General features: G+C 40.0%; 1 protein-coding gene across 1 annotated transcript in view; it reads left to right on the top strand.

Annotated features, from left to right (window-relative positions):
• Positions 1-13,198, top strand: part of LOC122813987 (protein spinster homolog 1-like) — a 329,320-nt gene that overhangs the window by 86,136 nt on the left and 229,986 nt on the right. The window contains exons 3-4 of the mRNA XM_044086558.1: positions 7,335-7,400; positions 7,932-8,068. Of these exons, the coding sequence (XP_043942493.1) occupies positions 7,335-7,400; positions 7,932-8,068 (203 nt within the window). The remainder of the gene's footprint in view (positions 1-7,334; positions 7,401-7,931; positions 8,069-13,198) is intronic.

Genomic DNA, 13,198 nt, shown 5'->3' on the forward strand with positions numbered 1-13,198 from the left:
GTTAATGGTGGGGTAGTTGAAATCACCCATTATTAGGGTGTTGGGCTGTACCTTAATATTTTCCAGTGTATCAAGAAAAGAGGAGTGGGAATCTTGGGGCATGGTGGGGGGGGGGGGGGTCTGTAGCAAGCTACAATCTGGATTGCGGTTTTGCCCAGAGTTAGTTGAACTTGGATAACCTTGGATGCATTATGCTGAGCAACTAGCTTGGAGGTGTGGATATCCTTAATGAATATGGAAACACCTCCACCTTTAGTGTTTCGGTCCGGGTTTGGTGGCCGAAAGGTGTGGTATGAATTATAGTCTGGTAATGCAGGGGTGCCCTCTGGAGCTTTGAACCAGGTCTCTGTCACTGCACAGATATTGATGTTCTCCATTTTAAGGAGTGCCTGGAGTGAGTAGATTTTGAGGTTTAGACTTCTAACATTGAGTAGCATTACCCTCAGATTTTGCTTTCTTGTACCTGTTACGGTGGTGAATTTGTCATTTGAACCTTGTCTAAAAAGGCACTATAGGGGTGCAAGAGCCTTTTCCAGTATCCAGAATCCCAAAGGCGACAGGTGCAGGCCATCTCTGGCAAAGCAGCGTGGTCTGTCGATCATGCCATTCCAGGCAGACAGATACTGGATTCCCTTAGAATGACACCAGAAGCTTAGCCAATTGTTGAAGTCAATCATTTTGTCCTTGTACTGTGGAATCATTCTGGGTGATGGCAGGATGCTACTCAGGGCTAGGGTCATACCTGCCTGGGCTACAAGATCGGAGAGATCCTCCATGTCTCTCTTCATGTAGTCCAGGGAGGTATGTCTCAGGTCATTCACACCAACATAGACAATGACAGAGTCATATTTGTACTTTTTGTGGAGTGACCTGAGTTTGTGCGTTATGTGGCGGATCCTGGCACCCGACAGGCAGCTGACAGTAACTTTCTCCTTGTTTAGCCTGGTGAGTGGAGCATCCGTGTGCCTGACTATAGAGCCAGCTGTGACTAGAGTGTTGGGTACGTTATGCCTTATGGGCTGTAGTTGAGTGGCACACTGAGTCTGCGGGCTATGTGTCATTTGGGTTGTGTTGGGGGGTGGAAGTTGGTTGCATTTCTGCTTTGGACGTCTCGGTTGTTTGGGCAGATTTTTACTCAGAGTTCTTGGATCATAGAGCAGTGTGGGGAAGTACAGGGGAAGACAGGTGAGAAATAGCATAGGAAAAGGGAGAGAGATTAACTGCAGATTTTAAAAAGGAGGAAGAAATAAGAGATGTTACGCGACAATCATATAAGAATGAGACCTTTTATAAAAATTAGACATAGTGACGAATAGTATGTAAACAGAAGTATAAAATATATTTAGAAGTGGACGAAACAAAAAAAAAACAAGGTGGCATATATAAAGAAATGTTACATAATTGTGAGAAAGATAGAAAAAGGTAACAATAAAATAAATAGGTACATGAACAGAATAGAAAAAAGTAAAAAAATGATCCTGTTTACGCATTGCTTTTTTATGAATGGAAAAAAAAAGAGGAGTTTTCCCTTATTCAGGGAAAAAAGTAAAATAAGAGAAGGATGGATATTCTCTGTTAGATAATAAAGGAGAAATAAAGTGCACGCAAGAAAGCTGTTTGCTGTGGTAGAGAAATTTGTAGAAAACAATGAATTGGATAGATAAGAGGAATGGAAAGTGAAAGAGGAAATATGGAAGAAGATAAAGTAAGAATTAATCAGCATCAAGACTGAGTATTGTAAGGAAATGAAAAGAGGAAAGAGTTTTTTAATATGACTGCATGAAGGAAGGTATCGCATAGGTGGAGTAATAAAATGTATATAGAAAGAATGAAAGAGAAGGTAAAAATTAAGGTTATAGCAATAGGGAAATAATGACTTTAAAATATTTATGGAAATAACTACAAGAAAGGATAGAGAAGGTAATGGATGAGGTAGTACAAGAAGAGGTGTGTGGTAGAAAAGAAAGAGAGGTGAAAATGTTAATTATTGTGAAAGACATAGTAAAGACGACATTGAAGAAGTAAGTTGGACTGATAGCATGGGATGTAGCTAAAGCCTTTGATAAAGTGAGACATGAAGCAATGTGGCAGATTTTAGGACATGGTGTTGGAGAAAAATATTACTGTAAGAAAGAAATGTCAAAATTCATGGCTACTGGTTATGATAATAGACAGATAAAAAATAGGTGTTACGACAGAATAAACCAGAGATGTCCACTGAGTATGTATGTATTTGTATTAGTAATGACTGACAGGAGTAAACCAGAGATGTCCATTGAGTGTTTATTTGTATTAGTAATGACTGACGGGAGTAAACCAGAGATGTCCACTGAGTATGTATGTATTTGTATTAGTAATGACTGACGGGAGTAAACCAGAGATGTCCACTGAGTATGTATGTATTTGTATTAGTAATGACTGACAGGAGTAAACCAGAGATGTCCATTGAGTGTTTATTTGTATTAGTAATGACTGACGGGAGTAAACCAGAGATGTCCATCGAGTATGTATGTATTTGTATTAGTAATGACTGACTGGAGTAAACCAGAGATGTCCATTGAGTATGTATGTATTTGTATTAGTAATGACTGACGGGAGTAAACCAGAGATGTCCATTGAGTATTTATTTGTATTAGTAATGACTGACGGGAGTAAACCAGAGATGTCCATTGAGTATGTATGTATTTGTATTAGTAATGACTGACTGGAGTAAACCAGAGATGTCCATTGAGTATGTATGTATTTGTATTAGTAATGACTGATGGGAGTAAACCAGAGATGTCCATTGAGTATGTATGTATTTGTATTAGTAATGACTGACGGGAGTAAACCAGAGATGTCCATTGAGTATTTATTTGTATTAGTAATGACTGACGGGAGTAAACCAGAGATGTCCACTGAGTATGTATGTATTTGTATTAGTAATGACTGACGGGAGTAAACCAGAGATGTCCATTGAGTATGTATGTATTTGTATTAGTAATGACTGACTGGAGTAAACCAGAGATGTCCATTGAGTATGTATGTATTTGTATTAGTAATGACTGACGGGAGTAAACCAGAGGTGTCCATTGAGTGTTTATTTGTATTAGTAATGACTGATGGGAGTAAACCAGAGATGTCCATTGAGTATGTATGTATTTGTATTAGTAATGACTGACGGGAGTAAACCAGAGATGTCCATTGAGTGTTTATTTGTATTGGTAATGACTGATGGGAGTAAACCAGAGATGTCCATCGAGTATGTATGTATTTGTATTAGTAATGACTGACGGGAGTAAACCAGAGATGTCCATTGAGTATGTATGTATTTGTATTAGTAATGACTGACGGGAGTAAACCAGAGATGTCCATTGAGTATTTATTTGTATTAGTAATGACTGACGGGAGTAAACCAGAGATGTCCATTGAGTATGTATGTATTTGTATTAGTAATGACTGACAGGAGTAAACCAGAGATGTCCATTGAGTATGTATGTATTTGTATTAGTAATGACTGACAGGAGTAAACCAGAGATGTCCATTGAGTATGTATGTATTTGTATTAGTAGTGACTGACGGGAGTAAACCAGAGACGTCCATTGAGTGTTTATTTGTATTAGTAATGACTGACGGGAGTAAACCAGAGATGTCCACTGAGTATGTATGTATTTGTATTAGTAGTGACTGACGGGAGTAAACCAGAGATGTCCATTGAGTATTTATTTGTATTAGTAATGACTGACGGGAGTAAACCAGAGATGTCCATTGAGTATGTATGTATTTGTATTAGTAGTGACTGACGGGAGTAAACCAGAGATGTCCACTGAGTATGTATGTATTTGTATTAGTAATGACTGACGGGAGTAAACCAGAGATGTCCACTGAGTATGTATGTATTTGTATTAGTAATGACTGACGGGAGTAAACCAGAGATGTCCATAGAGTATGTATGTATTTGTATTAGTAATGACTGATGGGAGTAAACCAGAGATGTCCACTGAGTATGTATGTATTTGTATTAGTAGTGACTGACGGGAGTAAACCAGAGATGTCCATCGAGTATGTATGTATTTGTATTAGTAATGACTGACGGGAGTAAACCAGAGATGTCCATTGAGTATGTATGTATTTGTATTAGTAATGACTGACGGGAGTAAACCAGAGATGTCCATTGAGTATTTATTTGTATTAGTAATGACTGACGGGAGTAAACCAGAGATGTCCATTGAGTATGTATGTATTTGTATTAGTAATGACTGACGGGAGTAAACCAGAGATGTCCACTGAGTATGTATGTATTTGTATTAGTAATGACTGATGGGAGTAAACCAGAGATGTCCATTGAGTATGTATGTATTTGTATTAGTAATGACTGACGGGAGTAAACCAGAGATGTCCATTGAGTATTTATTTGTATTAGTAATGACTGACGGGAGTAAACCAGAGATGTCCATTGAGTATGTATGTATTTGTATTAGTAATGACTGACAGGAGTAAACCAGAAATGTCCATTGAGTATGTATGTATTTGTATTAGTAATGACTGACGGGAGTAAATCAGAGATGTCCATTGAGTATGTATGTATTTGTATTAGTAGTGACTGACGGGAGTAAACCAGAGATGTCCATTGAGTGTTTATTTGTATTAGCAATGACTGACGGGAGTAAACCAGAGATGTCCATTGAGTATGTATGTATTTGTATTAGTAATGACTGAAGGGAGTGAACCAGAGATGTCCATTGAGTATGTATGTATTTGTATTAGTAATGACTGACGGGAGTAAATCAGAGATGTCCACTGAGTATGTATGTATTTGTATTAATAGTGACTGACGGGAGTAAACCAGAGACGTCCACTGAGTATGTATGTATGTATTTGTATTAGTAATGACTGACGGGAGTAAACCAGAGATGTCCATTGAGTATGTATGTATTTGTATTAGTAATGACTGACAGGAGTAAACCAGAGATGTCCATTCAGTATGTATGTATTTGTATTAGTAATGACTGACGGGAGTAAACCAGAGATGTCCATTGAGTATTTATTTGTATTAGTAATGACTGACGGGAGTAAACCAGAGATGTACATTGAGTATGTATGTATTTGTATTAGTAATGACTGACAGGAGTAAACCAGAGATGTCCATTGAGTATGTATGTATTTGTATTAGTAATGACTGACGGGAGTAAATCAGAGATGTCCACTGAGTATGTATGTATTTGTATTAATAGTGACTGACGGGAGTAAACCAGAGATGTCCATTGAGTATGTATGTATTTGTATTAGTAGTGACTGATGGGAGTAAACCAGAGATGTCCATTGAGTATTTATTTGTATTAGTAATGACTGACGGGAGTAAACCAGAGATGTCCATTGAGTGTTTATTTGTATTAGTAATGACTGACGGGAGTAAACCAGAGATGTCCATTGAGTATGTATGTATTTGTATTAGTAATGACTGACAGGAGTAAACCAGAGATGTCCATTGAGTATGTATGTATTTGTATTAGTAATGACTGACGGGAGTAAACCAGAGATGTCCACTGAGTATGTATGTATTTGTATTAGTAGTGACTGACGCGAGTAAACCAGAGACGTCCATTGAGTGTTTATTTGTATTAGTAATGACTGACGGGAGTAAATCAGAGATGTCCATTGAGTATGTATGTATTTGTGTTAGTAGTGACTGACTGGAGTAAACCAGAGATGTCCATTGAGTATGTATGTATTTGTATTAGTAATGACTGACGGGAGTAAACCAGAGATGTCCATTGAGTGTTTATTTGTATTAGTAATGACTGAAGGGAGTGAACCAGATGGAAAAATAGTTCTTATAGTTTTTTTTTTTTTTGGCTTAATTTGGGGCTCAACGCTGACCCTGTTGAGAAGTACAGCTTGTAATGAAAAAGCAGAATGTGCTTTAAATTTAAATTTATCCAGTGGTGCATTTAGCATTTATGGATTTATTTTGGCTAATGAGAAAGGTAAAAGAAAGGTAAGATGTTATGTGAAAAATGTAAAAATGTATGGAAAGAAAAAGGGGAAAATAAAAGAACTAAAGGACAGGATGGAAGAAAACATGAGAATTAAAAGTAAGTTGTGTTGATGGGGGGGGGGGGGAGACTGGTGTAGTCTTGGGGGAACATTTTTGGTGTTCCCATAGAAGGAATTAAAAGAAGATAAAAAACGGTAATAAAAGACAGAAGAGAAACATTTGAATGATTTTATGAAGAAAATGATCTTTTGTGCAGAATTTGATTAGATAAGATGATTGTAAAAAGGAATATGACCTATAAGGTAATAGAGAAAAGAAAATGTGTTGATTGTACATGTTGATCGCAATGGCAAAGAAACAATAAACATTGTTTTTATTGTAAAAAATGGGAAAGTTTAAAAATGAATACAGATGGAAAGGATTCAGATGTATGAATATGAGTATATTAAATTGGAGGTATGTTAAAGAAGTGTGATATTGATGAATGGGATGAATTAGTTTACGGCAGTATGGGTGATGTGGAAATGACTAAGGATTTGTTACAGAAAAAGGAAGTGGGTGATAGATTAAATAAAATGGTTGTAAAGATGGTTGTGAAAGAAAGGGTGGGAGATGGTGGTTAAATATGAAGGAAAAAGGAATGAAATAAAGGGAATCCGTTAATCTGTGTTGTGTTGATAACTTGTAAATGCTTTTTAAATATGAATGTAAAAAAATTGTGCTTGTCTGTGTGCATGTGTGTGTATAACTGATTTAAATTTGCTGCTGCTGTTATGGTATGAAATGAATGAAACTATTACTAAAGCAGCCCCTACTCTTTTTAATAGGTACCATGGGATCTTTTACATCCATCTAAGAGCTGGGACCTCTGTGTGAACATCTCATCTGAAGGATGGCACTGTCGGGAGTGCAGCCCCCCCCCCCCCACCATGCTGCACTACTGTGTCAGTAATAGAAACTTAATCCAAGTACCTGTTGTGAGAAAAGAACCTAGACGCATCTGATTTTCACGGGTACTGTAAGGACTTATCTCACCTTGGGCCCATAGAGAGGTCAAGCCCCTCAGTCCTACCCGCCCTTCCTTGGCATTGTCTCTGTCCACAGTAATGAGCTTACTGCTATTTCAAAAAGACTGATGTTATAACCGTTATAAAACGAGATCAAAATGCTGGGCAAATATATAAAAGTATTGTAATAGAAAAAATATAGACAACTGCTGAAAGAAAAAGAAATCCAACATTTTTTGAAAAGCACATTTTAATATTCGTATGGACAGTAACATGTAATTAACCATTTTGTATTTACAAAACTTTATTTTTCAACAGACAGAACATTGACTTTTTTTTCTTTTTTTAAGGAGTACTGCCTGAAATCCAGACATACTTTAATAAGAATGACAGCGAAACTGGCTTGCTACAGACAGGTAAGTAGGTGCATAGATTTGTGTGCTGCTATAGGTCTGTACATTTGGAAATGAGTTGTTTTCTTTTGCATGGTTGGGGTTGTATCTGCCAAGATAATGGAAGTTGGGTTTTAACTGATTATTCACGTGTAACAAAGGTCCCGATTCATAATGTTTACCGTGAGGTGCAAGCCTGATATATGCGTGGTGGTTACTGTTTCTGATTCACAGACGGCCCCATGATGGTGCTGTACCATGAGCTTTCTAATACTGAAGTGCCACAAGTATGTTAACCTTAAAACTAAAGAAACAAACCTGAAAACAAAGGATGGCTCATCATGTGTAACCAAAATGGCACCCGTTCACTGTACATTAATTTCTCATAAACTACAATACCTGACCTCCCACACTGACTGTACTACATGCCTATTTCTATAACAGCACAAGGGCTTGGTCTGCTTTTCAGTGGTTTAAGGATTGAACTTCACCATCGCATCATGTTTGATTGCCAGTATAGTCTTTCCTGACTTCTCTTTTTTTTTTTCCTTTTAGTTTTTATTTGCAGTTACATGGTGCTGGCACCTGTCTTTGGTTACCTAGGAGATCGCTATAACAGGAAAATAATCATGTGCTGTGGAATAACCTTCTGGTGTTTGGTCACCTTGGCTAGTTCTTTCATTACTGAGCAGGTAAGTGGAGAACACCTACCGTAGTTAGCATTGGAAATGGCATTTTAGTGTTTGGTTATTTTTACTAGTTCTTTCATTACTACAGGGGTAAGCAGACAACACCCTCTGTAGTCAGTATAATAGCAGGTTCCTGATTCCAGGTGTTTTAGGAATGGAAGGAATGTAGCTCCTAGTGATGTGGGAAAGCACAGAGCAAGAGGCAGGCAGGCACTTTTGTTTCACAGTCATAGGTTCATAGGTGTGTACTAGGCTAATGGCCCTGGAGCCTTTACAAGCCTAGCCCAAAAAAAATTGCCAAGGCACCATGCCGCCTGATGTTGGTTCACAGTGCCCATATCCAGTACTGCAACTGGAAATGATCCCTGAAGTGAAATTTGTTACCCACTTGTCAAGATTTCTCTTGAAGAGGGCCAGTGAGGTGCTCTGCTTGACATGAATGGGAAGCTTATTCCAGAGTATGGGCAGTCTTTGGAGGATGAACCTGCCCCCCCCAGCATGTTCCTTTAATTGTGGTAATGAGGTCGTGATCTCTGGAGCGTGTGGCGTGGGGGGATTGGGATTTCTTTAGGTGTAGAATTTCAAGTAGGGCTGGGTTGGACATGGCTTTGTAAATCAAGCAGAGATCACCTCTAAGTAGACGATAATAGACTGAGAACAGCTGAAGTTTCTTGAGTCTGTCCATGTAGGACATGTGTTTAAGGCCTAGGTTTCTTTTTGTGAGTTATTTTTGTGGCCTTCCAGTTGTTGTAGGCGTCTCATCATGTACATGCCAAATGGGTTGCTATATTCGATGATTGGTCTGATGGGAGATGCGTAGAGAGGGATGATGACCTCTTTCTTCCTGGATGCGAAACCTTTCGTTATAAGATGTGCCATGTAGAAGGACTTTCTGACCACAGTGGCAATGTGGTGGTCGAAGGTGAGGTGGCTGTCGACCTGGGTGCCCAGATCTCTTATGGCCCATTTAGTGTTCAGTGGGCTCCCATCAACGTGGTAATTCATGGGAACTGAGTTTTTTCCAAAGGGGATGATGACGCTTTTTTGGTGTTAAGCTTCAGGCCATGGTTCTGACACCAGTCATTGGTCTCAGAGAGGCCCTTTTGTAGGATGTCTGCATCACTTGAGGAGTTGATAATGACTCCTAGCTTGCAGTCATCAGCGGACTTGGTCAGCGAGAGTCCTTTTGTGTTGGCCTGGACTTCTGAGAAGTAGATGCTAAACAGGAGATAGCACAGTACCAAGCCCTGTGGGACTCCACTCGTGACTGATCAACAGTCTGACTTCGAATCTGCAACTTTCACTTTGTGGGTCCTGTCCATGAGCCAATTTGCAACCCACCTAGTGATGTAAGGATTGATGCCTAGTTTGGTGAGTTTATCAATGATACCCGAGTGGGGAATGGTATCAAAGGCCTTGGCCAGATCAAGGTGCCTTATTTTCATCCACAGCCTTGGTGACTGCCTCGAAGAAGTTAAACGGGTTCAGCAGGCAGGACCTCCCCTTGACAAAGCCAAACTGTGTGGGGTCAAGAGTTTGGAGATTGCCTATATCTTTGTTAAGCAGGTCCGTGATGATGCGCTCCATAGCTTTGCATACCAGGCTTGTCAGGCTAATGGGGTAATAGTTCCCAGGGTGTGTAGTTGCTCCCCCTTTATGGAGCGGGATGACTGTAGCAGTGCACCATAAGTTAAGAACATAGCCTGAGGTAAGGCTGTGATTAAGCAGGGCACACAGATGTGGTGCCAGTTCATTTTGTAGCTCATGTAGGATACAACCAGGGATATTATCAGGTCCCATGGATGCTGTATTCTTGGCTTTGGACAATGCAGCATTTACCTGTGCCACAGAAGTGGTGGGTACCAGGCTTTCATCTGGTATTGTGATAGGGCACTCAGGGGGAGGGGTAAAGTTGGCACTGAATCTGTCAGCTAGTATGGTGGCTATATCTGTTCGCTCAGTATAGGAGGTGCCATTGTGCAATAACTCAGAGCAAATCTGGTTATTGCAAAAAAAAAAAAAACAAACAAAAGAAACACTCAAAACCGAATAAAATAAAAACGGCAGTTCACGGACTGTACTGGCAGCAAGTTGAGATGAAAGACACAATGCTGTAGAAACACACAAAATCCTTTATTCTTTAAAATAAAATATTCCATTAGCGCTTTTGTTTAAACAAAGTGTTAAACTTCATCAGACAAGTGTTAAACCCACATTCACGTCCTTTATAAACTTCCTTTAGCGTTGATTGGTCAAACAACTCATTAATATTAATAAAACTTAGTTAGGAACACATCACATATGCATAAACATGAGCACCTATTCATTCTGAATGCCTCTGTCTACTACTACTTATAATAATTGCATATATAACTAAATTCTGAGTAACTGTGAAATAAAATTCATTTAAAATCTTATATAAACAGTTTAAGACCAGTGTTAAAAACTTTTCTAATAAACGTTTTCATTTTATTTAAATTATTGTATTTGCACATATTTATGAAACAGGTGTAGTTAACCATTTTCAAGAAATGTTTTTATGAGATGTCAAGTTATTGAAAGCACATGCAACGTTTTGATGTCAAAACCCAGTTTACATGCACAAAAAAGTTTATTAGAAAAGTTTTTAACAGGGCGGCCACGGTGGTGCAGTGGTTAGCATTGTCGCCTCACAGCAAGAGGTTCTCCAGTTTGATCCTCGGCTGGGGTGCCGTTTGTGCAGAGTCTGCATGTCCTCCCTGTGGTCGCGTGGGTTTCCTCTGGGTGCTCTGGTTTTCTCCCACATCCCAAAGACATGCTGCAGGTGGATTGGACACTTTAAATTGGCCCTAGGTGTGTGTGTGTGTGTGTGTGTGTGTGTGTGTGTGTGTGTGTGTGTGTGTGTGTGTGTGTGTGTGTGTGTGTGTGTGTGTGTGTGTGTGTGTGTGTGTGTGTGTGTGTGTGTGTGTGTGTGTGTGTGTGTGTGTGTGTGTGTGTGTGTGTGCGTGTGTGTGCGTGTGTGTGCGTGTGTGTGTGTGTGTGTGTGTGTGTGTGTGTGCGCGTGTGTGTGTGTGCGTGTGTGCGCGTGCGCGTGTGCGTGTGTGTGTGTGTGTGTGTGTGCCGGGCTGGCAACTCAACACTGTAAAACTCCACTGGCCAATCATGAGCGGACAGGTGATCCGCTGTGGCGACCCCTAACCGGGAAAAGCCGAAAGAAGAAGAAGAAAAGTTTTTAACACTGGTCTTAAACTGTTTATATAAGATTTTAAATTAATTTTATTTCACAGTTACTCAGAATTTAGTTATATATGTAATTATTATAAGTAGTAGTAGACCGAGGCATTCAGAATGAATATGTTCCTAAGTTTTATTAATATTAATGAGTTGTTTGACCAATCAACGCTAAAGGAAGTTTATAAAGGAAGTGAATGTGGCTTTAACACTTGTCTGATAAAGTTTAACACTTTGTTTAAACGAAAATGCTAACAGGATATTTTATTTTAAAGAATAAAGGATTTTGTGCGTTTCTACAGCACTGTGGACTTGCCTTTCATCTCAACTTGCTGCCAGTAGAGTCCGTGAACTGCCGTTTTTATTATATTCAAATCTTGGGTATTGCCTTTGAGGTTTTTGATATAGCTATAGAAGGCTTTGTTGTTGTTTTTGGTGTCAGCCACAATTCTGCCTTTATAGCTGGCTTTAGAGGATTTGATAAGGGATCTCAGCTTTTTGTTGATACTGATAAGGGAGGTTTTCCAGTCTTGTGACTTCATTTTTTTCTGCAACAGTTTCGGCCTTCTGTTGTAGAGTTTATTTATGGCTGGGGACCACCAGATTGGCTTCCTTTTTTTGGAGCAGAGCGTCTTAGTTCTATTTGGTATGGCAAGGTCCATGCATTTGTGTACATGCTCGTACAGTGCATTGGTGTATGATTCGGCAGTCATGCAGCTGTTTTCCATTGGCATGGGTGCCAAGAAAGTTAGCCACCTCTGCTTTTAGGAGCCCAAAGTCGGCTTTAGAGAAGTTTTTCAGGGTGGACACCTTACTGCAGGTGTAGGTGAGATGGAGATTTCCATGATGATCAGTTTGTGGTTGGATTTAACCAGGGAGGAATTGACTATAGGTGTGGAGTAATGGTCTCCCATGTGATAACCAGGTTGAGGATGTTGCTTCCTCTAGTGGGGGGTCAGAATGACCTGGAAAGCATTGGGCCTATACATTGGTACTTGAATATTTTTTCCAGTTGATGGTAGAGTAGTTGAAGTCACCCAGTATGAGAGGATTGGGTTGAACCTTGATAGATTCCAGGGTGCTTAGGAAGATGGCGTGTGAGTCTAGGGACATGTTTGGGGTTCTGTAGCAGGCTATGACTTATATAGCCATCAGTGTTAGTTGTACCTGAAGTATCTTGGATACATTATGCTGGGCTACCAGTCTAGAGGTGTGCGTACCCTTTAAGAATATGGAGACACCAATGCTTTTGGAGCTTCTAGACGCATTCTGGGGCCAAAAGGTATGGAATTGTAGTTGCCACCCATTCCGTTGTAAACGGGACACTCACGGGTTGAGCTGCCTCATCCAATTGCCTGCTGTGGAAAGTAGTGGGACTTGAAAAGTCCCACTTTTCAACTGCACTGAATTGCTGTGGAAAAGCCGCAATTACTTCTGGCTTTTCCACGGCAATTCAGTTACATCACCACCTGGACCTGCAGGCAAAGCTGCTGCCTGTTAGGTCCGGGTGCTGTAATTCGTGCAGCAATTGGCTGCAATTCATGAAAGGGGTGAGGATTGGGGCAGGAAGAGCCCTGCAAAGATCGTGGCTGTAGGAGCACTTTGTTTTAAGCACTTCTACAGCTGCTTAAAAAAAAAAAAAAACGAGATTTTTTTTTTTCTAACGAGCCAGTCAGTCAGGCATCCATCCAACCAGCTAGCCAGCCATTCTTCCAACCAACCAGCCAGCCAGCCAGCCATCCATCCATTCATCCAGCCAGCCATCCATCCATTCATCCAGCCAGCCATCCATCCATTCATCCAGCCAGCCATCCATCCATTCATCCAGCCAGCCATCCATCCATTCATCCAGCCAGCCATACATCCATTCAACCAGCCAGCCATACATCCATTCAACCAGCCAGCCATCCATTCATTCAACCA

This window comes from Protopterus annectens, chromosome 10.part0, assembly GCF_019279795.1.
Source record: "Protopterus annectens isolate FY-2018-M chromosome 10.part0, PAN1.0, whole genome shotgun sequence".
In the NCBI taxonomy this organism is placed as follows: Eukaryota; Metazoa; Chordata; order Ceratodontiformes; family Protopteridae; genus Protopterus; species Protopterus annectens.